General features: G+C 41.7%; 1 protein-coding gene across 9 annotated transcripts in view; it reads right to left on the bottom strand.

The window, feature by feature from the left end:
- ADGRL3 (adhesion G protein-coupled receptor L3) overlaps positions 1-25569 on the bottom strand; it is a 488009-nt gene that overhangs the window by 54776 nt on the left and 407664 nt on the right. For 8 of the 9 annotated variants that reach the window (XM_042871027.1, XM_042871034.1, XM_042871026.1 and 5 more), the window contains 6 exons: positions 22493-22676; positions 21545-21667; positions 19270-19478; positions 18390-18566; positions 7513-7722; positions 6181-6401 (listed from right to left, as the gene is read on the bottom strand). In XM_042871027.1, the coding sequence (XP_042726961.1) occupies positions 6181-6401; positions 7513-7722; positions 18390-18566; positions 19270-19478; positions 21545-21667; positions 22493-22676 (1124 nt within the window). The remainder of the gene's footprint in view (positions 1-6180; positions 6402-7512; positions 7723-18389; positions 18567-19269; positions 19479-21544; positions 21668-22492; positions 22677-25569) is intronic. The other variant, XM_042871028.1, reaches the window with a different exon arrangement.

Genomic DNA, 25569 nt, shown 5'->3' with positions numbered 1-25569 from the left:
CCTGTAAAGAGTCCCTTGCCATCAAAAAGGGTATCTGCATAGCAGCAGCTCACACCTTTCAGGGCATGTAAGTATTAATACTTACCCCATCCTACCTGAAAAAAAAAAAAAAAGTGCTTATGCCTCAGCTGCCTCAGTACAGATCAGGAGGCAAGCAGTCCCACAGTTTTTTCTCACTGAGATGCATGCTGAGTAGACTCTGTATGGCAGATGACTCTGAGGAGGTATGTTTTTCTTTTTAAATTACAATATTTTGAAGTTTTTTTTCAAGTTCATCATCCAAAACATCTCCCAGCCTCTGCTGCACAGGCATTGGGAATGTGGTGAACTGCAATTACCAAGCAACTTGGTTTTCTTTCAGCATGAAGTGCAAGGTGGTTTTCAGAAAGCCAAGGCAAGCAGAAAGGCATAAAGTGCCTCTCTTCATTCCTTAGAATTGAAGAATTGTAAAGGTTGGAAGAGACCACTAAGATCATCTACTCCAGCTGTCAGACATCACCACCATGCCCACTAACCATGACCATCATATTTTTAAGTCACACTGGCCAGCCATGTGGTCGCATTTGATGTAGTTGGCTCTTATCATGCGTAGATTGAGACATGGGTAAAATCTGCTTCTATTTGCTTAAATCTGAGTACGTTGGGAGACACCCCAGAGCTCTCGGTTTCCCCACGGTTCCCAGGCTTATCAACTCCTGGCAACAACAAGAAGCTCAAAGATGATCCACTGAACTTCTGGCAGGGAGGTTGCTTTTGCACCTTTGCTTCCTTGCTATGCGAGTGACGACAGCTTCCTTATGTAGAGGTCTCCCACACCTCCAAGATTATTTTGTTCATCTGTCCCCATCATCCTGCTCATTAAGATATTGTCATATAGCTTGGTGAAAGCTGAAATACAGCAAGACGAGGGAAAAGCTGGGCCAGCCTGAGCAAAGCAGTACAAAGCAACTAGTTTTTCCTCAGTGAGCCAAATGAAGTTTCTTGCTTTCCTCTAAAAATTGGTCTCCTTGGTTGTAGCACACAATGCAGTGATGATGAAGGTGCCTGTGGATGGGGAGCAGTGCAGAAGCCAGGACCTTGATTTGTTCTGCAGGCAGGCAGAGGTCCTGCCCTCCAGCTATGCAGTGCAGATGCTAAGCAGAGCAGTTCCCTTCCCGTGAGAGATGGTCTCATCTAAGCAAGAGCAAGACACAGCTTGCAAAAACCAGAAAAGGCTTTCTTGCCTCTCTGCATGCTTCAAATAAGGTGGTGTAATTTTTTATTTTAATATAAAAAATTGCCTTGTAATGAAACTTCACATGACACTCAGGCAGCTAAACTGAAAGCTGTAGGGTTACAGCTAACCTACATGAGGATTCTAGAAAGCCAGTCTTTTTGTGGTCATCGGCAAGCAATGCGGCTTCGAGCCCATTTAAGTCATACCTCATTAAAAATGCAAATTAAGAACGAAACATCCAAACACAGGCATCCCGCCAATTCTGTCGCAGAGATGTAAATTGCTAATCAAACAAGTACCACACTGAGCTTTTCTTTCCTTAAAGACAAAACCACGCACACAATGAGCCGCATAAATGAGCTCCTTGAAACAAGGAAGCAATCAGCCAACTCACTTCCAAAAGTTGCTAATCTTGGGCTGCCGGGTTACTTCTGACCCCCCATGCACAGCTGCACTGTGAACACGGACTTGCTTATTACAAGTTTATACTCTGCTGTCATTAAGCAAACAAGCTGCTTCAGGGCTCAGCACAATGCAGAGCAGATTATCCACACATCCATGGATGTGGGAAATGCTCAAAACCCCATTACTGTCTCGAAGAGTCACACCAGCATGTTCAGTGCTGTGCTTGTAATGAGCTCCGTGCCATTGCTTTTCTTTACTTTTTAATTTCCTTCCTTTCCACAATGACAAGTCACTATATTCACCTAAAGCTTTTCCCAAGTAATAAAGACTACAAAGAGTTTACTCTGTTTTCTGCATGAAGAGAAATCAAATACTAAACTATCCCCGGTGTGTATTAAATATAACCAATAAACAATCATTAGCTGCCATTGGACCATAAAATTTGAAGAGCCCTAACATACCATGTTGTTCATGGGAGTTCAGTAGTTCGTTTCACATGGCCATGCAGCCTCCTTGTCTGTGTGCGGTAATGGGATATGTATGCGCAGGACGTGCCTTCCAAGGGTGCAATATATGTTCTGCTTAATGCAGTCCAGCATCCACATTGCTCACGTTTCCTCCACCAAATACCCAGAGCAAACATTGAAAATAAAACAAGTTCACAGAGCCATCCAAGACGTACTGTATTGTTAGAAGCTATTTTCCAGCAACATTAACATGCAAATAATGTTGGTGGCTGGCTGATGGAATTGGAGGCTGTGTACATATCCCAGGCTTTCATTTTGCTTTATGACAGCTGGATTGCTTGCCATGTATATCCTGCTTTATAGCATACCAAACTGTGTGGAGGGAGAGAAACTATAGAGACATTCCTGGCACAATGAATTTGATCACCAGTGGATGAATATACCTACAAGTACGTTTTACAGAATATATTGAGCCATTCAAAGCATAGCTGCTCTCCTCTGAGATTCGTAATAGGCATTGATATAAAACCCAGGATAGTATGGGAATATGGAATAGCTTCTGACTGTCAATTTGGGATGGCCTGCTACTTGAGCAAGTCTTCTCAAAGGCATGTTGCTAAAGTCCATTACTGAATTTTTAACACAAGTAATTTTTGCACACTAACAACTGCAAATGCCATTTTTCCTCTGCATTTCACAGCGCTGCCCACCACAGTGCTTGACATCAGATCCAGGCAGGAGATGGATGGATTTGGTTAACACACAGGACAAGGCAAATGGTGTAGCTTTATAAAACTGTAATCCTAGTATCTTATTTTCTGTAGCAAAACTGGAGACACGGACATTTAAGACTCAGCAGCTGATTTGTTATAGCCATTAGACTGTGATGTTTGCTTTCAGTTATTTTTAAGACCTCAGATTTTCTTGCGCTGCTGAAAATAACTGGCCAGTGTAAGAAATGTCTACTTAGAAGTTAACATAAGCATTGCTGGAATTGCTTGCGATCCCCCGACCACAGCGTTCGCAGTGGAGCTTCCTTCTTTGCACCTTTACTTTAGTCAGAAAGTCAGAATGACATGAGATGTAACACTGCAGTAATTTGGGCAAAAGGGACCATGGCTCAGCTTGCTCACACAAACAGTCCAACCTGCCTGAATGGGATGGTCTTTTAATGCAATCACTGTGCCACTGCCTAGCTATAGCATCAAACTAATGAGCCCTAAATCCCTAATATGGGTCATTTGAACTGCTCTTACACAAACAAAAACAAACAAATAAAAAAAGAACCAAGAAAAAAAGAAAAGAAAAGGAAAGGAAAGGAAAGGAAAAAAGACAATGCCAATTTTTGGCATAATTAAGTGTAAGACTGTAAATTCAGAGGGCAGCTACTCCAAAGCGTCAATATAAACACCAGGGCAGAAAATCACAAGCACCAACTGATGAAGAAAGAACCAGAGAGAGGAATAATTGCCTGCTTCTGGCTACATAATCTGGGCACAATGGCTGGGTTTAGAAAGGAAAATCAAATCAAGAAATCCTACACGGGGTGTCTAAGCAAATCTTTCCAAGATGTATGAAGGGTGGCACCAAATGCCAGGTGAAAAACAAATAACACTAACAGCTCCATAAGTCCTGTTTAAACAAATGCAATAAATAATGGAGGAAGGCAAGTAATATATTCCAGAGGATGTTTTACAAAACCCGGCTAAACCAAGCAACTTCTTGCAATCCAATTATGTATGCCTGGCATATAGTTCACTACAAATTCTAATCAGTTCTACCCTTCTAATAACATTACACAGAAAAATACATCATCATCCATCAACCAGATGGAGCATGATAGTTATACAAAACATATTGTATATTTTTTATTTTCCACTATGAGAATGTGATAAAATTGTGCACACTAGAATTAGAGATTATAAATAAATATTTTAGGCTCTATAAATCTCTGTAAATATTTATTTGTAAAATATTGTATACATGTTTAATCATTAAAAATGCTACTTCATGCTATGGGGAGGGAAAGAGATTTTACTGGCACAGGCTTTTGACTGCTGCATTGTCAACACACAAAAAATGTAAAGCTCTGTAGCTCATCTCCAGCAAATTTCAGCTTAACTTTCTTCTTGTACTACCTAAGTATAGAAATATTTGGGCTAGAGAAAGGCAGCATGTTCTACGGAGGCTGTTTATTCTGCTGTGCTACAAAAAGGAAAATTTGCACATGTAATGGGAGTGGAAATGTTTCAGCAATGCAAAGCTGCTCTGGTGCTTTATAGGAGCTGTGGTTAGGTGCCACATATGTTCCCATGCTACAGACAGGCCGCTGTATGCAGGTAATTGCCACTCATTTGTATGTGGTTTGTTCCTGCAGAGCATCAAGAGAGACTCTGCATAAATGGGGAGAGATACAAATCAATCAAACGCCACTGCCTCATGTCCAAAAGGATACCCTGGATTTGGGCAAATTCTTTTACTATAAGAAATTTTCAACAATGTGTTTGGTGTTAGTTTTCATCTCAAACCAGCATGAGAATTGCTCTGCTGCTACAAGTCCTGCAACAGTAACGCTGCAGAAGACACAGGCAAACAGCATTTTAAGGCAGCTGGGCAAGCAAACCCGTGCTTCATCTCCTCAGACACAATCTGAAAGTGCTGAACAACTAGGCTGCAAACCAGACTGGTGGAGAAAGCGGATGCAAGGGAGCATCTCAGCTGACCTTCTAGGGATCTGGACTCACAGCCTAAAGTGGGCCCACAGGGGCCACTGTGAAGAGATGGGTCTCGGTCAAAACACTACAGCAAAAATAAATTTGCCTTCTGCCTCAGCAGAATGTTTCAACACCTGATTTAGTGGGGGATTATATATCATTCAAGACAGGATGTGAATAGCAGAGTTGATTGGGGCAAAAAGCAGGAGGTGACTGATGGAAATACATCTACTACAGGAATTCCAGAAACTGTAATTGGATCTTCTGCTACCTTTTCTTTAACCCCTAGGCCTGTTAAGGTAGGTCACACTGCTGGGATAAATTGATAAAGTTCCCTGAAAATTTACTCCCCCTTGCCCTTATCTTCATGGACTATTTCCTTTCCACAAAGTATGATGCATATAAATTCAGGTTGCTATTTTCCCACTTCGTGGAAGGAGAATGATGCAAATATGCACCTGAGATGAAGCCTACCTGCTGCACAGTAATAGATCATGAGCTGTCCCACTGCACTACAGACTTGTTTCTGCAAAGACTCAGGTAACTGTATGCCAATAAGATTTGCAGGAGAACGTTTTGCAGTTGGTTTTAACGAAGTATCAACTACTGCCGCACTCTGACCCAAGCTATGCTAAAATCTATTTTAGAAACACTTTAGAAACGCTTTTTGCTACGTGTGCCTTCAGACTGAACATTTTAAAATGATAATGGAAAGGCAGCCTGACAAGGCTTAATTTTAAGAAATTAAATTAAAAAAAAAATCAATAAAAATGCACTGTGCTACTGTAACAAAGCTGGCAAAGAGAATCAAAGGTTGAATTTTCCCTGTTTTTTTATTAGATGGTGCTGTACGAACATCTAAATTGTGCTTTGATTCCAGTTTCAGCAACATTGAAAACATTTAAGAATATTCATAATGGTAAATGATGTAGCTGCTCTGATTCACCAAGAGCATAATGCACTCTACAGACACCATCTAGCTGAGCTTCCAAGCAAAATAATTTGGTAGAACACTTAATAAAGAAGAAAAAAGCAATGTTTCATTGTGCAAATGAGAAATACCCTTTGGTTAGAGAAGAAGGGTGACCTTGTTGATACAAAGCTGAGACTTGAAAGAGCTACCTCTGCTGATGTTATAAACGATGCGATGAAACTTTCCGCAACAGAATTTTCAGGAAAACACCTTAGCAAATCTCAACATGGTGGGGAATTTCTGCTGTATGATCATGCGCTGCACTGGGACAGAGAGCCGTGCCTTTCAGCTGACAACTGCCTGCACAGCATCCTTCACCTGCTGTGTCCCAGCCTCCTCACTTCCCTCCATCCTCCCCTCTCCCACCCTCCTGCCCAGGTCCAAGTAGAGCCAAGCCCCACTCACACTTTGTCTGTGCCATAGCTCCGGTAGTCCACTGCTGCTGACACAGCCACGATCAGTGCAGGCATGCCATAGCCAACCAAATAGAAGTACTTCCTCCGGGAGTGTTCACTCTCAAAAACCTCCACCAGCATGATGTAAAGCTGCACACCTTCCAAGAACATCCAGGTGAAAGCCGCCAGGAAGAAGAAGTGCAGGAGGGCAGCAAAAACAGCACAAGCAATCTGCAGACAGATTTCAAAAGAGCCAGAGAAAGTGTTTCAACCACACAAACTTAATGTAACACTCAAGTTTACACAAAAACACGTTCTCACTGGGAGGTTTAATAAGAATGAAGGAGTTCTTGTTTTACCATCTCCAGCGTAACAACATTTTTTTCACTTTGGAAACATATATATGAACAATTTTTAAACAGACACAACTGTACATGCAAATTATATTCAAAGATACAAAAGCAGGTATGTACATACTTCGGTAAAAAAACACATGCAGATGTATATAGTATAAGCAGCATAAGCACACTTGTACTACCTGCTGATTAAACATATGCACACATACTATTTACAAACAACACCCCTACAGTAACTAAGATGAGAGCAGGCTTTTTCCATGGCTCCCATGATTTTCAAGTCAGACCCTCAATTTCAGTGTGACTCTCTGGCTGTTAACTCCAGGGTATGTGTGTTTGCGTGCACACAGATTTCTGTTTCTGACTGGTGCGTGTGTTGACAGACAGTTATGCAGGCATACATGCACACAAGTATGCAGGATGGATGACTTCAGTGCTCCAGTGCACTGGAGTTTATCCGTAGATTCACAAAGGCTGTGTTTCTACTCCCAAAGTCTCTCCATAAACATTTTTGCCTAGGCGACTTTCCAAATGTCAACATGCCCTGTGAATATCCTTGGGTGCTGTGCACAGTCTGACATGCATCAGGGGCTTTCCAACACAGCAGTTATAGGCAGAATATTATGGGAAGGGATATGAAAAACAGGAAATACCATGAGAATGCAGAATCCATCCCAGTGCTATGAAGAAGGCTTTTTCTTTTTTAAAGCAGAATACCAACATGCAATCTAGAATTAAATAAATGTGGAAACGCATTGCTTAGGAAGTAGTTTTTTCCATCTGTCCAGAGATCTCAAGGCAGGTAATACAAGCAAGTATCTTGACCTCCTTTCAGTAACCAGAATCTGACTTCCAGTTGATAACTTCACCCTGCAACAGCTCAATAGGGCTTAAATAGCACTGGAATATATCCCACCCCATGGCAACATCCTGTATGCTGTGAGGTGAGAGCCCGCAGTGGGAACAGAAAGCGTTTTGCCTCTTACCGGCTGGTCAGTCCGGTTGATGCCAATGAGGAAGAGAAGTTCTGCTACAAAAAGGCTGATGCACAAGTTCTTGTGAATTGTGTTGCGGTCACTCTGTAGCCCACGGAAGAAGCAGAAGGTGAAGATGCAGATCAGGAGGCAGACAAGTGACAGCAGGATGCCCACCCAGGTGATAAAATCCAGAAGCAGGTCATGCACTGCATCGCTGTGCTGGAGATAAAACAATAAAAAGATCATCAGCCACATACTGCATAACTTCTAATCTATCCCAGGTAAACAGTGAGATGATCTGAGACCCTCAGACTCACCAAGTCATGGCACAATTAACTAGTAACTAATGAAGGATATTAAGACTAAATGGACCTAGACTTGAATCCAGCAGCCTGAAACTCATACTGCAAAGTATCTGGCAAATTATGAGTGCCAAGACAAATTCAGACTTCAGAATATCCTAGAAATAATGATGCTGTTGCTGAAAACATTGAGACATCATAGCTAGTCTTGAGTGCAGCTCCACTTTTCACAAACATGGCAAAGAAGAGGATGTACTGTATAAAGAACCATCAAACATTGTGATTCAGGTGTAAAAATGTTTCATACACTACATTGTGGAGTTGACAACCACAAGTCTGTTAAAACCATTTAGCAGTGAAAAAAGACTCTTTATTCATCCACAGACATACATGAGCTTGAAGGTTTTGGTCAGAAAGAGAACACTTAAATGTCTTGTCTTTCTTTTCAACGGGGAACAAGAAAGAACACTTTTTTTTTTTCAAGACCTGGAGCCATATGTTAAAACTCCAGGGAAGTCAAACTGAGCCCTGGAACACTCCTCAGGAGAAGAAAAAAAAAAAAAAAGGAAAAAAGACATCTCTTTTCACATGACTTTTGTTTTAAATTCTAACAAAACAATGGTGTTAAGAAAGCTGGGCAAGTGAGTGTTTCCCTCGCTTGTAACACACTTACCACAAACCATGCAAGCCTGGCCATTGCAGTTAATCCAGCGACAATGTTTTGCAAAGTGCAGCACAGGTGTGCTTTGGCTTGGCTGATAAACATCTCTGCTCCTGAACCGCTCCTGAACTTGCATTGCATTTGCTTAGCAGAAAAAAGAGGGCAGAGTTCTGAAACTCTAAGACTCTAATAGTGAGGGCATTCCACCACCTTACCAAGATTGTAAAACTCACCAGCAACTCCACAGGTTTCCACCAGATGTGGTGAAATTAGAGATATCACTACTTAGTAAAATGTAAATAAGAAAAGAGAAATACATGGCAAGTCACAAAGTGGCTGCTCAGGACTAAGCAGTTAGAGTCAAAGAGCTGAGTAAAAGACTGCCTGGAAGTCTCCAGGGCCTTTTCACATTTCCCTCCACTTCTGGCATTTTGATGACTTAGGCATTATTTAGACTGCCAAATACAATAGTGTCACACTTCAAAAAGCCAGGACAAACTGGAAACATTTTCCTCCCTGTGGGATAAAAACCTATGACAGATGGAGGGAAAAAGGTGATTAATTTATCCATTTTCTTTGCCTGCCTGCCAATGATAAAGCCACATCAAATGTCAGGCCTTTCCTGATATACACTCTGCTATGTCAGCACCCGTGAGAAACAACTCAAATCTTTCAGCTCTTTGGCTTTATTAGCATGAGTGATAGGCATCAAATGATAATGAAAGATGGGGAGTGGATTTCCCCTCCATCTCTTCCATGCTGGAGGTTTTCTTTCGAAGGAGACTCTCTGAAGGAGGCAGAGAGATGAGGTCTCCTTTCCCCAAATGCTCCTTCAGAACTGTTTGAGCATTTCTGATATCACAGGAGTTAGTTGTATCAAGTACAGGACTGAGGCATGAAATCCTTGTGCGCTTAGTGCACTTGACCATGATAGAAATGCCTGTTTCATGCAGCTCCTCTAGCACCCAGCAAACCAAGAAGACTAAGTGCACATTGTTTTCCTGGTGGCCACACATTCCTCTATCTGTGTCATTTCAGCTCATCCATTCCTCCAAATTCAATACAAAAACATGCTAATGCAAACCTTGAGCCTTTCAAATCATTCTCTTTTTCATCTGAGTCTGCAGAGGAGCAGCAGATAACATCTCTCTGAACAGCCCTGCCAGCTCACCTAAGCAAGGGGACCTGCCAGGCAAAAGTGACAGAAGGCTCTGGGACTGGGAGAGCAGGACAATGCTGCTAACGCAGGTATATGCAAGGAGACAACAACCATAAGGGCTTTGGAAGAGTGGGTGACATGAGCCCAGTGGCACAGACTCAAAAATTCCAAGGCACAGCTAGCCTAGCAAAAGGAACACTCAGGGTTTCTTCCCATATATGAGACAAAGTTTAGAGAAAGGCCGCTTTCCAGCCTCTTGTCCTCCAATTTGTACACATAACCAAACTTGCCCCCTCCCTGCTGCAGAATCCAGCACTTGCTCTTGTTCATGTGGCTCAGCCCTCTAGTTTGTCAAGATCTCTCTGCAAGGCCTCTCTATCCTCCAGGGAGTCAAAAGTTCCTCCCGGATAAGTGTCATCTACAAATATACCCAGTATACCTTCAAGTCCAGTATCCCAGTCAATGAGGAAAACACTATAGAGAACTGGCCTTAGAATTAATACTCTTCTTTCTAAGAAGAGACCAATCCCTGCCACTAGCCATAGAGAGTATGCTAGTTGCAGGAATAATGTAGAAAAAGGAGGAATTGAGGTAATCACTCCTCGATACTCTGAGATTATCCTTGCTATCACCTGTAACGTTGCATAACAAATACGGCAGCAATGTCTGGTTTGCCCAATTGGCACAAGACTTTGCAGGGGTAAGTATAATAAATAGTACACTGACATTTTGTGCCTGGGTTGCAATATCTAAGCTCATTCCCTCAACCACTGAGACACACAAAATAAGCACATCTTCTCTTTACCCTGCTCTTCCCCAGCACAGTTCAAGCACTCCGTGACCAAGGACAAAATAGCTTTGACATGTACACTAATGATATCCTTGTAGAACCCAGCAAGCCCTAAGGTCCCTAAAGCATGTGAAACACATTCAAAACCACCAGAGTGCTGATAACAGTCAACTTGTTCTTCTCAATAATCTCCTGAAGATGCTGGCAACCAGAACCCATGGGAGATCCCAGATGTCATGACAAGTATCAATTTCCTGACAGTATCAAACACCAACTTGCCCAAATGCATCATGACTGCCAAGACCTGTATATCAAGACTTTCATGGTCCCTTATGCAAACCACTGAGTGCTGTTACAGCTAAAGCCATGCTAGCTTTAAAGGTAAGTTGACACATGGATTATTTTCAGGATAGGAACAATTATTAAGCGAACTACACAATAACATCCAGGTGGATGTATTCCTTTGGATTCCAAAACTGCATTGCAGGCTTAAAAGCAGAAAAGTTTGCACTAACACTGTAAAAATGTACACGTAAAAACATTCTTTGTTACGTAAGTTTTACATCTGTAACTTAGGGAAGAACCCGACCCCAAATTCAGTGAAGGAAACACTCCTTCGCTCCTTGGCTTTGGAGTAAAGCCTTTCTTTTGCTCAGGTGGGCCAAGGGCTGGTGGAAAACAGTGCTGTCAGAAACCTGTGCAGGAGGAGCTGCAGGAACCCCAACAGCCACCACAGTGGATGAACAGGCAACCAAGCCATTATCCAGGCTGTGAAATCAATGAGCAGCTCTGGCAGCGCCGGCACAGCAGAACTGAGCTAATAAAAACAAATCCCAGGGAATGTCAGCTTATGACAGAATGGCTCTCCCCAAGATGAACAGCCATTTCCTCCCTTATTAAAAACATCAGTAGAAGAAAACAGCAGCCAAACCAAGCTGCCAGCAGCAAAGGACACATTCTTTTGCCTAATCTGTCCCTTCAGGAAAGGAAAGAATAATATATTTGGAGATGGAGGAATAAACAAGCAGTAAATAACACAGTGTCATCGATTCACTCAGATATGACCACTCGGTGCCTGGTGAGAGCTGGCAGTGCAGGGCTGGGCAGAGACCCAGTGGGACAGATCTGAACTCCTGCACACTGCTGCTTCTGCAACTTCTCAGATTTGCAGCTCTCCAAAGCTGTTTAGGCTCTCTCTGCCCTCTTCTCCCATCACTGGTGTCAAGAGAGGATTACTGCTATAGCCTAGCTGTAATGCTTCACGGCAAAGCACAAAGGACTTAACTTTACAAGCAAATGGTTTTGTAGGTATGCCAAAAGTGTCAGCTGGGCTTCCTGGACTGGGAGGAAACCCCAAGGTCTCCTGGACTTCTTAACAACACTGCTTGCTGTAGTTATGCAGGCACGTTCCAATGGGGCTTTCCTTCCTCTGTGGCCAAGTGGGACATGTGCTGGGAAGGGGGGCCCACTGCCCTAGAAACCATTCTGTCTTTCCTTTCCAAAGATGCATCAAGGGAGGCAGCCAGTCCTGTTCTGCTGGAAAACAGTAGCCACCTAGGTGTGCATCCCCTTCATGCTCTGCAAAGGCAGCACAGCTCTGCCCTGCTTTCATGGGCACTGTCAGAACCTAATCCAGGAATAGAGCCTGATACCCCTCAAAGCCTATGTGCAATGTCACTGGCTCCTCACTACTATCTTTTAAATAAGGCTCCAAATTCGAGTGTTCATGCAAAGTGGTTTAGCTGCCAGAATAATGTGACACAGGCATACACAAAGGGAAATGGGTACAGATCTCATCTCACTATGCACTTTAAACCATGCTGTGGATACGGTGGGTGGCAAGAGCCCAGGTTTCCACTCAGTGCTGACAGTGCTGCAGCTTTCCTGCGGCAAATCACACTGTGTTATGCAGGTGAGGAGAAGTGGTTTGGATCTGTAATAGCAACATCCTGGCCCTCTCCTGCTGGCTGGAGTTGGTAAAGTGGCACAGTTCTGCTTACTTATAAGGCATCTCTAACTCCAGAAACAAGCCATAGTGGTGGTGCCAAGCTCACAGTGTAGATGTCTACACAGCCAAGCGGCTGGCTCAGTAACTTGATTTCTCAGAAAAACCTGGTCACAGCATCATCAGCTCCTTCTGTCACACTGATGGCCTTACCCAGCCCAGTTCCAGGAGAGCAGGGATAGGGCTACACCATACCATAACCTTCCCTTCAGTCCTCATACATACAGCTACCTTGCAAGATAAGGAACAGCACAAGCTATGAGGCATCTCATTCCCCTTTGCCCCTGCTTATTCTTTAAAGAGCCAAAGCATAACCTTTTCCTCTCTTTCTTCATTCTATTCATCTCTTTCAAAAATGAGATTTAAACTGGATGTCAAAGAGGCAATCCAAATGGTTGAGATACACAGCAACTCTGAAAAAATATGATCAAGGCAACTACAGTCTCCCCGGTTTAAGGACTTTATTTAGGGGAGGTAGGACAAAATGGGCACAGAGACATAAGGACCAAATAGATGTCCACGTATGAATAATGTGTTTAAAAGTCGAAAATCCAATCAAGGAGGAGCTTGCTTTAAACATTACTCTTAGCGAGAAAGGAAGGGGATGGCAATAAACAGGACAAGGCACAGTGTTTGCGAATGAGAACTATTTCCATCCTAAATTTTAGGGTAGAGGATCAAGAAATCCTGCAGGGTGATGCTGTTCCCAATCTGTGGCAGAGTTTCTTACCATGGATCTAGTCACAGCTCATGGACCAGAGAACCAAGAAGGATGATATTAAGTAAATAAATACCCACTGAACTGGGAACGGAAAAGAAGCTATGGCTAATGAGTTGCTGTCGATATTAAGTAAATAAATACCCACTGAACTGGACGGGGAAAAAGAAGCTATGGCTAATGAGTTGCTGTGCTTTCAAATTTCTGGCATCTGTAAGCAGAGAACTAAGAAACAAAACTAAATATGCTGCAGCTTCCAGCATTCGGTCTCAATCTTTTTGAAGGCAGGCTCTAACTTTTTTTTCAGGCTGAACACTCTGAAGTTGTTACCTGAGCACATCTGGGCCAGCAGTTCAGGGAATGCACAGATGCAGACCAGCAAGAAGTGATGGCAGAACAAGGAATATTAAGACTGAGCTACAGCTCACTTCAAAATGGTGTGTGTCAAACCAAGAGTTGGGAACTCAAGCAACTTGTTGCAGTGATTTACAGTCCACCTAGACAAAAAGCTCAAGGATTACTGCCAGATATACCGCTCTGAATTGACCCTGTAGGCACAGATTACTTGACCTAATAGGCTTCCTATAGGTAATTTCTGTGATTCATGATAGGTCAGTCAGAGACTATGATAGATTTTCTTACCAACAGGGCTTGTGTAGTTTTCTAGGGGAGGCTACACAAATGTTAACAGCATTTTGCAGGTAAGACATTCATAACAGCAGAAGCATGCAATATATAACCAGATGTGCATTTTACATCCCCTTATTCCTGAAGTTCATTAGTATCACAGATTCCATTTCATAACACAAGCTCAAATACAGCTGTATTTTGAATTTTAAAATCCCACTGAAGACAAGTAGATTCAATAACTTTTCTGTTTAATTAAAACAGTTCTTATTTAATAACATTACAATAAGTTACCTTTTGCAATGTGTAATATACTTCTTTCTGAGAACTCTTTTAATGGTACAGAATGATTTGTCTTGCAAAATTCATCACATATTAGTTCCAGTAATTTAATTCTGTAGTTAAGTGTTTTTGAGATCCTGCACCCACTTCTGCTTTCATTCATTGCTGCTTAATCCCACAAGTGCTAATATACAGTTAAGCCAGCACTGCAATAACTTCAGCTTGCTCTTTATATCTGAAATGGCTGCATTGCTTTAGGCAATAGACCACTGCATTCTATTTAGATTTCATATATTTTTATTCCTTTCTCTCCTTGTCTTGCTTTATAGTTTCATTCCCCAAATAATTAGCATGATGTAATGTGTCATACAGAATAACATCTGAAAGCTACAGACTAATTGCTACTGTTAAAACACCTTTATTTTTTGCCCTTTTCCTTCCTCTTCAGTTATTTATATACTTAAAGAAGAGTAAGCTCTGGCACTCACTACACACTGATAAGCAAAATTTATTTACCCTGAGGTACCCTTGCTTATTCTGTTTTGGGTGGTTTCTTTTGATTGCATTTTTCCACTAGCACTGAACTTGTTTTCTGGCTGCATATTTTCCCGTGGTACATTAAAGATGCAACTGCTATAATTATTATGATGCAAAACACAAGTTTATGTGAAAAGCATTTTGAAGAAAAAACATGCAGCAATTACATAGGAAGAATGACTTATTTAACTACTGTCTTTCCTCTCCTGGCATGAGCACTACAATGTTTTTATAGAATTTAAGGGCCATAATGATCATTTCACTGATACAAACAATAGATAGACATTTAACACAGACCTCATCTACATTAAACGTACTTCATGATTTAACAAAATATCCACAAGACTGCAATAACAAAGGCCAAATGTACTTCCCAGCTGATGAAAAGAGTGATTTGCTTCCAAGTCTTAAATTTTCTATTCAACGAGAGGTTCTCATTTTCCCTGAAAAATTGTCCAGAAGGGTAATTTGGACCACTGTGGGTACTGAAGGTCAACCCTCACTGGGAGGATGCACCAACAGGTACACGCACATGGCTCTTCCCAGCAGTTCTAAGTCCTCCCTGCATGCATTGCAAGCTCTTGGGTTTGGGCACTGCTGTTTACCATACTTAAATACATTTGTCCCAGCCCTGGAAAAGAATATCTAGGGCAGGATTTTTCTAGACATGCCTTCTTCCACAGCCACCATGCACTGTAGCCCAAAGTCACTTCGAGGGAAGCTTCCAAGTATGCCCAAATCCCTATGTAAATAAAGGGAGGCTTTCAGTTTAGGCACATAAACAACTCTGGGCCCGACTAATTTTAAGTCAGAAGGTATCTTCAAAGTAAAGTCTCCTCTTCTTAATTGGGAGTTCTATTAAGACTGGAACTGATCCCAGCAGCTCCTCTTGAAGCACACCAATAAATCCCTGACGCCCGTGGTCAGTCAATGACATTTTCTGCTCCTTTGGACAAAGACATATTGCTGTTTCGAGTTGAGAGCCACATGGCCATCAATCATTTGCTCAGGGGTGCTACCTCCGAGCTCCGCCTTGCCACATACGCTCTGCTAATAATTAAATCCCAGTCCATAACTCCCAGAGCAGCCACCAAGGTCTCCTCTGCAGAACACGCTCTTTTGCCATGCAACCAGGGAAGGAAATCATTCATGAGCAGAAGTGACACTTGTCAGATTGGTGCTGGCTTTTGATTAAGGAGCAGGACTCAGATGTCCATCTTCCACAACGCGCAGTGTTCAGTCTCATTAGGTAGGGTGTTGAGGATACTCATTACAGCAAAGGAAGCTCCTCATGCTTCCAAAAATACACCAACCTTAACTCAGTAAATCACAGATACTAATTACAGGAGAAAACTGTTAATGTGGCAAAAATGTCAGAATATCATTAATAGTGCTTAGGACAGTTCAATGTAGAGATGCTAGTCCATTGTCCCCAACACCACTGTGAGAGGTCCTGCATAAGCACACAGCATCCTTTCCCCAGGGACTGCCCTAGCTCAAAGACAACTGAAAGAATTCAGATGCACAAACTGCCTTTTTGTACAAGATGCAAGACAACAAAAAGATAATAGAGCATATCTGCAAGAAATGGCTGTAAGTGAATGGATGCAAACAATTCCCATTTATTTTTAAACCACTACCTCTCCAAAGCATCAGGTTTTCAGCTAGAAAGTTTTTAAAACTCATTGCAGCAGGATAAGAAATGTGACACATTTTCCTACATTTGCACTGAGATAGCCAGATGGCCAGTTTCCACCAGCAGACCAGAGGAATATGGTTGGACAAGGAAGAGCAAGGTGACAAGCAGCTAGAGAGAAGAGTTGCAGATGTTTGCAGGATACCCACCTGCCCTCACCCTCAGACTGGCATGATCACTAAAAGAAACATGCCAGGAAGCTGTCCAGTTGCATCAGAATCAGCAAAGTGAAGCCAATTTTGATGTTAGAGCACTGACACTTTGGCTGCAGCCAAGCTATAAAACATGACCCGAAAGTCTTGAGAGCAAACATCCAGAAGCATCCACAGGCAGATAGCACACTGCCTTTGCACTCAGGAAGCTTCCAGCTGCAGGTCTTTCCAACCTGTTGGTTGAGCATGGGCAAGCAAGGGTCTTGCCTTCTTTTTCTGCAAGATGAGATAACACCAGTGCTAATAGTCTAATGAGGTTTATGTGAAATGCCATGCAGACAAGGCTGACCTAGCTGCAGTTTGAGAAGAGGCTTGTTCAGTGCTAACCTGTATCTGCACCATGCAGATCATGCTCATTCACATCAGTGGAGTGGAAAGCTATCTGCATTTCCCAGGTGCAGCCTCTGACTTCAGTGACTCAGGTATATCTGTTAACTCCAGGCAGGTGATAAGCAGCCAAAAGTACATTTCTTGTGAATATTCAAGCAATTATGAGAAACTGGCAAAAACATTCTAAGACTGCAGAATACTGTTAACCTGTAAACACACGCTCTGAATTGACCATTTATTTGGACAACTCCTAGGATAATGCCATAGCCATTTAATGACACAGCTCCTTGACTGGTAGTGATTCCTACAGAATACAAAAGATCCATAATCCTGCAGCAGCAAATCTATCCTGTTCCTCTCAGCTGGACCCAGCTGTTGTGGCAAATGAGCTGCCAGGTTCTCATTTCTTTTTTGTTGAGCATTGGTCATGCATGACAGTACTTTAATATATACTTTATTTTAGCTCTTCAAATTCCTCTTCAGATTACTAAGTGAAACAAATGTATACAAAGGAATGATAGCCGCAGACTATTTAAGAAAAGGTATTTTATAACCATAACAGCTTTTGTGGTAATGCAGCCATAGAAGTGACTGAAATGGTCTGCCCAAACAGAAGGATCTAGCTCAGAATGGTCAATTTATCTGCAGTGCAAGGCACACAAAATGGAGACAGTGCAACAGAGAAAATCACAAGGCCAAAGTCCTTCAGGAATCAGGGCCTCCTTTCTACAGCAAGTGGAACTGTTTTCAACTAATGACAGAAAAGACAGCTCAGGAAATGAAAGATAACTCAAACATTGTCTCATTCTTGAAAAATATCCCAAATGTGCACTCCTCTCCCCACTACCACCATGAGGAATGTTTACTTTCAGGAACAAATTCATTAGCTACAATGGGGTTACTCATACGAGAAAGCAGCATTACACCAAGAAGGTGGTGCAGGCAAAGGAACTAACTGGTATGTACCAACCTTAGGGGATACAAAATCAAGACAGGATGATATAATGAGTTGTTTTTTTTTTTTTAATGTGTAGCTTGCTGTCACATTGTGAGACATAAATAATGTATCTTTCTCCCATAGTTGGTGGCTGGAAAAGAGTTTTGATTCTACACATACACCTCACAGATATGTGCAATGTATTTCCAGCTGCTGCAAGCAAGGCACTCAACTCACACCCAACAAGGCAGTCTTTGCTTGCTCCTGTTCCACCATGCAGGTGCTTGCTGCTCCCTGCTGGTACAGCTAGGACCCTGAGAGCAAGGATCGAGCCAGGATATGTTATGGACCAGTTATGCAAAGGATGTGTGGAATCAATGGCCAGTTTTGTCCACCAGTCATCTGCAGTTCTGAACTGCCCATGCCAGGAGATCAGTGCAGTCTTTGCACAGGTGTGACTGTCTACTTTTTCACTCCATAGCAGAAAGAAGATTTACACGGGATAGTTTCTACCATTAGAGTTACTGTGACACAGCAATTTCCCTGTTCAGCTGCCTTTTGCAGTAACAACATGTTGTTATATTGGCAACTGTTCAGTGCATTGGCAGCCTGTGAATTTGCGAAGCTTACCTTAACTTCCACATGTGCCATCAGGACTGCAAAGTTGGTTAGGTGATTGCAGGAGCATGTGGTGTGCGTCTTGTTAGTTGTCAGGAGGCGACATCCTTGGGTGGACCAATACCCTGTCATGGTACGCTTAGTATAGCTCCAGAATGAACAGTTTGGATTGAAATTTTCTTCTGACTGCTGCAGGGAAGCAATGAGCAAATGCAGTAAAATGATAGGGTTTCAGAGATTTCTAAACACATTACCTTTCCTTTTTTTTTTTTCCCCCCAGAGGCACTTTGTAACTCTTACTCTTTAATTTTAGATAAACAATCAACAATGACTTCGAAGTCGAGTATTACTTGTCAGCATCAGAGAAAGTTAGGTTGTTGCTGCTCTCATTGCTAATACAAACCTAGTTCTTTGTTCTTGATTAATTTCAGACATAGACTAAATTCAGCTCTTCAAAACCAGATTGCTTCATTTGCATTGCAGAGCGGAGAAATTAATTGCTTTAAGCAATCAACTTTAGCAATGACTGTGCTTGGCTAACAGGAGTGCTGGCTGTCCTTTTTCACTGTAATTCCACTTCCCTCTAATATCCCCTGCCACCATGATAAAATAATATTATGGCCCATTCTAATATATTGTTGGTTTTTAATTACAGAATGACGTATGTCAGCAACTGAGCAATGGACATCAGCTCAAAGGAGACTTTCTTTACTTTTATTAATGCAATACAAAAGAGATATTCCCCATAAACAACTCAAAGCGCAGAGGAACAAATGCGTAATTCAAAATCTAATCAAGGACTGCTGGGGGCCTCAGATCACCAAACTTTTGTGGCACTTTATAATAGAGACAGAATTTAAAGAAAAAAAAAAAGGTTTTCAAACTTGCTCACCTTAATATGCTTGACAGTAAAGACCACGGGATCAGCTAGGTAAACCTTATTGCTGAACTCTTTGTTTATTGCTGCCGTGATGACAGGGGAGTTGACGATGACGGAGTGATTAGTAGACATCGCTTCAGTTCCTAATTTCATGCTAGCATTCTCCGTGGAGAGATAGGTGCCCAAGTTGTTGTACAGCACGAAAGCTACCCTGATTTCACCTAGGAGAGCAGTGTGAAGTTAGACATCTAGCTCAGTGCACTGGCTTTCACTTTTGATGACAAATTTCTTCTCTGAATGAACTTAAATTTTTTGGGGGGGGAGAAAGCATGAATGAGTCAAGATGTGGCGTATGAAAAATTCACCTTCTCCTGCCTATACCAGTGAGCATCATGAAATACACTGACTGGTCCAAGGATGAAAAGGCAAGAGCTGCCACTGCAAAACAAACTCTTTTAAGCAAACACACTGGAGTAGACGGACAGCAAAGGTGAGCTTATTTTTGGAATCAGTAGAAAAACTGACTCCAGAGAAAAGAGGCCAGGCGACACATTTCCCACCTGACTTAACACTATTCTCCAGGCAACACTTGGGAAACATATTTCATTCTGGCCTGCCATAGAGTTGCAGTGTAAAACTATAATTTAGTCCAACACAACCCCCATTAATAAATCAGGACTACCTCAGAGAAGTGTGAGGTCAATTATGGGAGAGGAAATCCAAAACTTTCCAGTACAATTCCAATCTCATATGAAGAGCAAAACAAAAACAGCAGAAATTTGTCAATCATATAATCCTCTTTCCATAAGTACCCACCACTAGGGAACCTGCACTACACTACCAGTCAACTTTTTTTTTTGTTTTGTTTTGTTTTGTTTTTTTTAGCTGAGATCATCCTGTTCGCTTCCTGTTTTAATTCACAGACTTCAAATAAGAACCAAATGTGATTAGTTTGTCTTATAAATATTAGTTGTGGGGAATATTTATTGTTTCACTTCAGCTTCTGCAGAAGGTGAAGCACTGATGACTAAAAAGGTCCCTCCCAAGCTTAATTTTTCTACGATCATTTCTTTCATAGCTGTTTGGAAACCTCTAGGTGAATGCCAAGCTGATAAAAATTGATGGGGCTCTCTCAATTTGACCAGAACTCAAATGATATGCTTAGAAATAAAGACTTTTCCTTCCTTCTGCCAACACAATTCTCTTTCTCCACAAATCTTCTCCAAAGCTCACTGGTGAAATGCCTATCCCACTGGAATTTTGCTGCTCATCTTGGGTTTTACACCAACTCTAAAAGAAACTGTTCTTTAAACCCTGCATTTAAAAGTATCAAAACCCATCAAGGAAGCCAATGGCAAAGCTCTCTTTCTGAGCCACTGAATCAAATTTTTGTCTCAGCAATTGTCTGAAATTTTGGCAGTTTTAATGCATCTAGTTCGGCTGTAATGCTGTCCTATTACTCTGTGTAGTGATCAAACTCTGCAATAGAGTGCTTTTCCCCTACATACAGCTTAATCTTGAAAAAACACCATTGCAAAATACACACTCCTTCCTTGCAGAGCAGTAAAGTGACTGAATGAAGTATAAACTTTAAAGGAACTCATAAACAGGACCATGTCAGTCCCATCAGTAGAAAGCATGGCAGTTTAAAGTTGGCCTATAGCGAGGCTGGAGAGATCAACAAATGTATCTGCTCAAATTTCTGATCTGGAAATAAATAACCACACAGCTTGAAGACTATTCATACTCAGTATCATCTTAAATTTATGGTATATTAGTAGGTTCAAAACCTTCAGAGAGAAAGGCACTAAAGATGCAAACTCTTAACAGTTAATCAAGATTTTCTACCATGTTGACACATTATTAAGATTTGCTGCTATTGTTTCTTTCCTTTCCTTTCAGAAACCTGCACTGTGCCCAAGTGTGAAGCAGGTTACTCACACAAGGCTCTTATTCCATGGGAAGGAAGGCTTCCACGGCAAATAACAGTAGTTAAAAGTACTTCTCTGGATGCAGCACTGTGCCCCAACAAACACGTCGTGTAGGGATCTGGTGTATTTCTACCACTATATGATGCTTTTGAAGGCTGTCAGTCACTTGGTAACATAATACATTCTTTGTGAACCAATGTAGCCTTCAGTCAAGGGCTTTAACGTAAATAATAACAGTGATTAATACTAAACTTATAACTGGTTAAAAACAAAACAATAATTGCAAGCCATTCACAAACAATGCCTGAAGCACAACTGATTTAGAAGGCCAGCATGGCCAGAGGTGCTGTACCTACCATTCCGACCATTTTGTTTCAAGGTATTTGCCGAAAGTTGAATGGCACTCCCATGGCCCGTGTTCTGGGGAAACTTCAGATCTTCCAGATTACCATCTGTGCTTAGTCTTGCAACTTCCAGCTCTGTTTGCAAGAGAGACCAACAGAAAGAAAAGTCACTAATGAAAATAATTACCTACACAATACTTGAAATTTAAAAAATGGTGTTCCAGACCATCTGAAAGTAGAGGAATCAAGTGACAAGGTTTCACACTAGACTCTTTCTTTCTAAATCTTTGCCCTGAAGAAGTTTCAGATTTAATTAAAAAATAAAAAATAAAAAATAAAAAATAAAAAATAAAAAATAAAATAAATCCAGTTCTCTGTGGAAGACAAAAGACAACTAGTTCTTGTAAAGAAGAACGTCAGGATATTAAGGACAATGGTTAAAATGAAAATCTGAAAATGCTAGTTCTTTGCCACTGGCAATTGGTACTTTCTGTAAATGTTATCAGTTCTTGGGATCTGTATTCAAAGAAAAAGAAAGAAGAGTTGTTCTCATTTTACATATGCACAGTGGGAATTCTGTGCTTTCCATCATGCTTGTTTTTTAATTAAAATCAACAATCAGCCAAATAAAGACACAAATTCGTATGAAATGAAACACAATTGCATTTTGATGAACCATCTCCCTGTGAAACAATACTCTCAGTGTGCTAGCACAGATTTTGCACTTGAAGCCAGGAGTAATAAAGGCAGTTTAGGTTCTCTTTTCCCATGGGATTTCAAGGACAGGGAGCTATCTTATTCCCTTAGGCTCTTTTGGAAAGACTTCTAAGTTCTTCACACCAATGGCCAAGACACTTTCAACACTGCTCTCCAGTTAATGTAGAGCCAAGACTGAAGTCAGGATTCACAACCCTTACTCTCCCTCTGGTGCTCCCAGTATCTATGGGCTCATTCTCTTACGGATATTGTCGGTGTTTTCACGGACAATGTCAGTCTTCAGCAGGTTATCAGCCAGCACGAAGGCACTGTCCTCCACAGTGTCAAGCAATTTGGTGGCTGCACGTTGCTGTTCACTTGCATTCAGGTCCCTCCAGGCATTCAGAGCCTGCGGCTGCAGGAGGTTGTTCACCGTTTCCACCATGGCCTGCAAAGGAGAGGAACTGAGTAAGAAACGGCTTGAGCAAACCTAGTGCACCTCTGAAACCTCTGACATACGCCCAGTTTTCTTCTCAACACACATAGGGACAGGACAGAATGTCATTCCCCACCCACTGGTGCAGCCTACAGTGAAGCTAGTCATCATTTACTGCATTAGATGAGAGTGGGAGGAAATCTTGATTTTACTTGATTTTCAGCTTCCATGACCATCAGCTCAGATTAAGAAGGAATTAAGAGTCAGGGACGGTGGAAGGGGGATGTGGAAATCCCTAAAGAAACATGCAGGAAAATATACTTCAAAAGCTATCTGTGAAGTAAGTTGCTGCTATCTGTGCAATAAGATTCAGAAGCCAGGCTGGGACACTCACGGAAGTTCTCTAGTATCCATCTGCAATGGCTACGCTCTTTCCAGAGCGTTTCCCACCACATAATCTCTAACAGGCACTGAGACACAGAAACAGTTAAGTTACATCCCTTCATCCAGAGAACAAGCAGGTGCCCATAGAGATGTAGATAAGACACTCCATTTCAAATGTCTCAATTTGGGAAAGAGTCAGCCATCCGGCAGGCCTGCCCCACAAAGAAACATTTCCACTGCCAGCTATCACTGACTGCAAAAACCAACCTTCCCTTTAAGATGAAGCTGCCACTCTTAATTTTCTGCAGGCTGAAAACATCAGGCATCAAACATAGGCATCAAACCCATAGTAGTGTTTTTCAAGACAGACAGTCCTGTGGGCTTTCTACATGCTGCAAGCCTAAAGGATACTCCGTGGGTCACTTTCATGGAAACACTTCAGTTTTTACTCCTGACTGTCTCTAAACCCACCCTCAAGATGATGTATGAATAGAGAGAGGATGCAGCATGGCTTGCTCTCTAGCAGAACCCTAAGGAAGAGAGTAACAATGGCAACACAAGGCACTGTGAATTTAGGGCAACCTGACTCCCCTTCACCAGTCATGGTCAGATACAAATGTGCAGAGGAAGAATAAAATCACACTGAACCAGAATAAAATTTTATTGTTGTATGCAGGTGACCTTCAGGAAGATTCAGCTACCGCAATGTCCACAGAAAAGTGAAGGCAGCTGAGCCTGCCACTCCTAGTGCTTTTGATTCCAGAAAAGACAATTAACGGAGACAATGTCATGAGCATCTTCATCCTAAACATCCTTCAGGTTTAAAAGTTTCTCATACGACTGCAGCTCCTATTGGAAGACTGAGCCAGAATTGGGCTACTCTGACACTAAAAAGCCCATACTTTCCAATTTAATTCATGACAAAATAATTCATTTGTTCTTATGCCAAATTCCTCCTTTACCTTAAGTAGATCTTCCCCTACCTGGAGCTACTGCCTTGGTTAAGAGGCATTTTTCCTGAGCCTCATAGCTTGGTTTCCAAAGGATAGAACAGCCAATGCTTCCACCACTGAAGCAAACTGAAATGGCTGAAAATCTCTTCCTCTATCACTACTGCAAAAAAATTTTTGCTGTGAAGCCTTTACAGTGCAAGACTGGGATCCCTTCCCCATTTGCTATTAAGTACAACTTATTAGCCATAAATCAATTTCTTAAATTGACTATTAAACACATATTCTTGAATAGTCTAAAAATCATCTTAACAAATGCGGTATGTATACAGGAAAAGATGGTTAACTTTAATTTAAAGAAATACTAAAAATCCATAGCAATTCAGCATGCTTTTCTGGTGTTTTAAAATCTTGAAGCCTGATTGCTGCAGCTCTTCATAAAATTCTGTGGTTTACTAAAGTAGCTTATCTCTTTGCAGACAGAAAGAAGGTGTTACTCTTTCACAGTGAGCAAAAACCTTGGCTATTTTGCTGCACAGGTTCTACACAACATGGTCTTTTCTTGCAAAGATCTTATATATTCCTGGAAAGCAGAATATTAGGATTTTTCTCCCCTTTCAATGTTACCATGCAGGCTACAATTTACCTTACATCCATTCAGCTCAGCTACTAATGTTGTTTTTAAATCTCTATTAAAACAACATGCTAGATACTTTTATCAATATCTGAATGGTGGGAATAGTCATTGCAGCAGATCTAGCTTCTGGCTCTGGATGGAAAGGTTATGTCTATTTGTCTAAACGTGAAACAGATGCCACGATATTTCTGTTATAGTGAAACACAAGCTGCAAAGATTTTTCCTCAGAAAAGTAATATATATATAATTTTTTTTTTTTAACAAATTATGTGTGCATACAAAGCCTGACAGAGAACCTCACATAGGCCTTATGTGCCACCTTCTCACTTATGTGCACAGTGTTTTGTGCTCTCCATCCAAGTAGCATCTTCAAGTGACAAGCCTGAAAGTAGCCACTTCATGTCACCCTGGATCCAGGGCCTGACTCTAAACCTCCAGAAGGATTTCCAAGGACTTCCGTTCAGGTCCCTAACACATATCTGAGCAAGTTGGTAGACTGTCATCATTGGCAATACATCCAAGATGAATTTAGTCCATTGCTTTTCCCATAGGGTCAATCCCCTCACCTGCCTCAGTGCATTAATCAAGTGCTCCCCACATTATATTTCTGAGTGCAGCACTTCATTATGGCTGAGTGCTGTGGGCTGAAGCCAAGGAGATGAGGTGCTAATGAAATGTTTGCATTTTGGACAGGAGCTGAGGTAGGTGTTTAAATGAAACAAAACAGCTGTTAAAGCAACAGTGTCTCTTGAGAAACAGATGCCAACTGGGAAAAGTTGAATAGGAGAAAGGGAACTGTGGGAAAACAGGCACATGGGACACAGACTGGCCTGCGTCTTTGCATTTTGCTGAGATTTAGGTTGATTTGCCACCAGATTCAACGACTTTGTGAACTGATGAAGCTCTAGCAAAGAAGCAACAGTGCCAGTCTCCC

The sequence above is a fragment of the Lagopus leucura genome, unplaced genomic scaffold (genome assembly GCF_019238085.1).
Source record: "Lagopus leucura isolate 7727_CA_CO unplaced genomic scaffold, USGS_WTPT01 Super-Scaffold_100004, whole genome shotgun sequence".
NCBI classification, from domain to species: domain Eukaryota; kingdom Metazoa; phylum Chordata; class Aves; order Galliformes; family Phasianidae; genus Lagopus; species Lagopus leucura.
The sequence above is the reverse complement of the archived record's forward strand: the minus strand, read 5'-3'. Positions and strand labels throughout refer to the sequence as shown.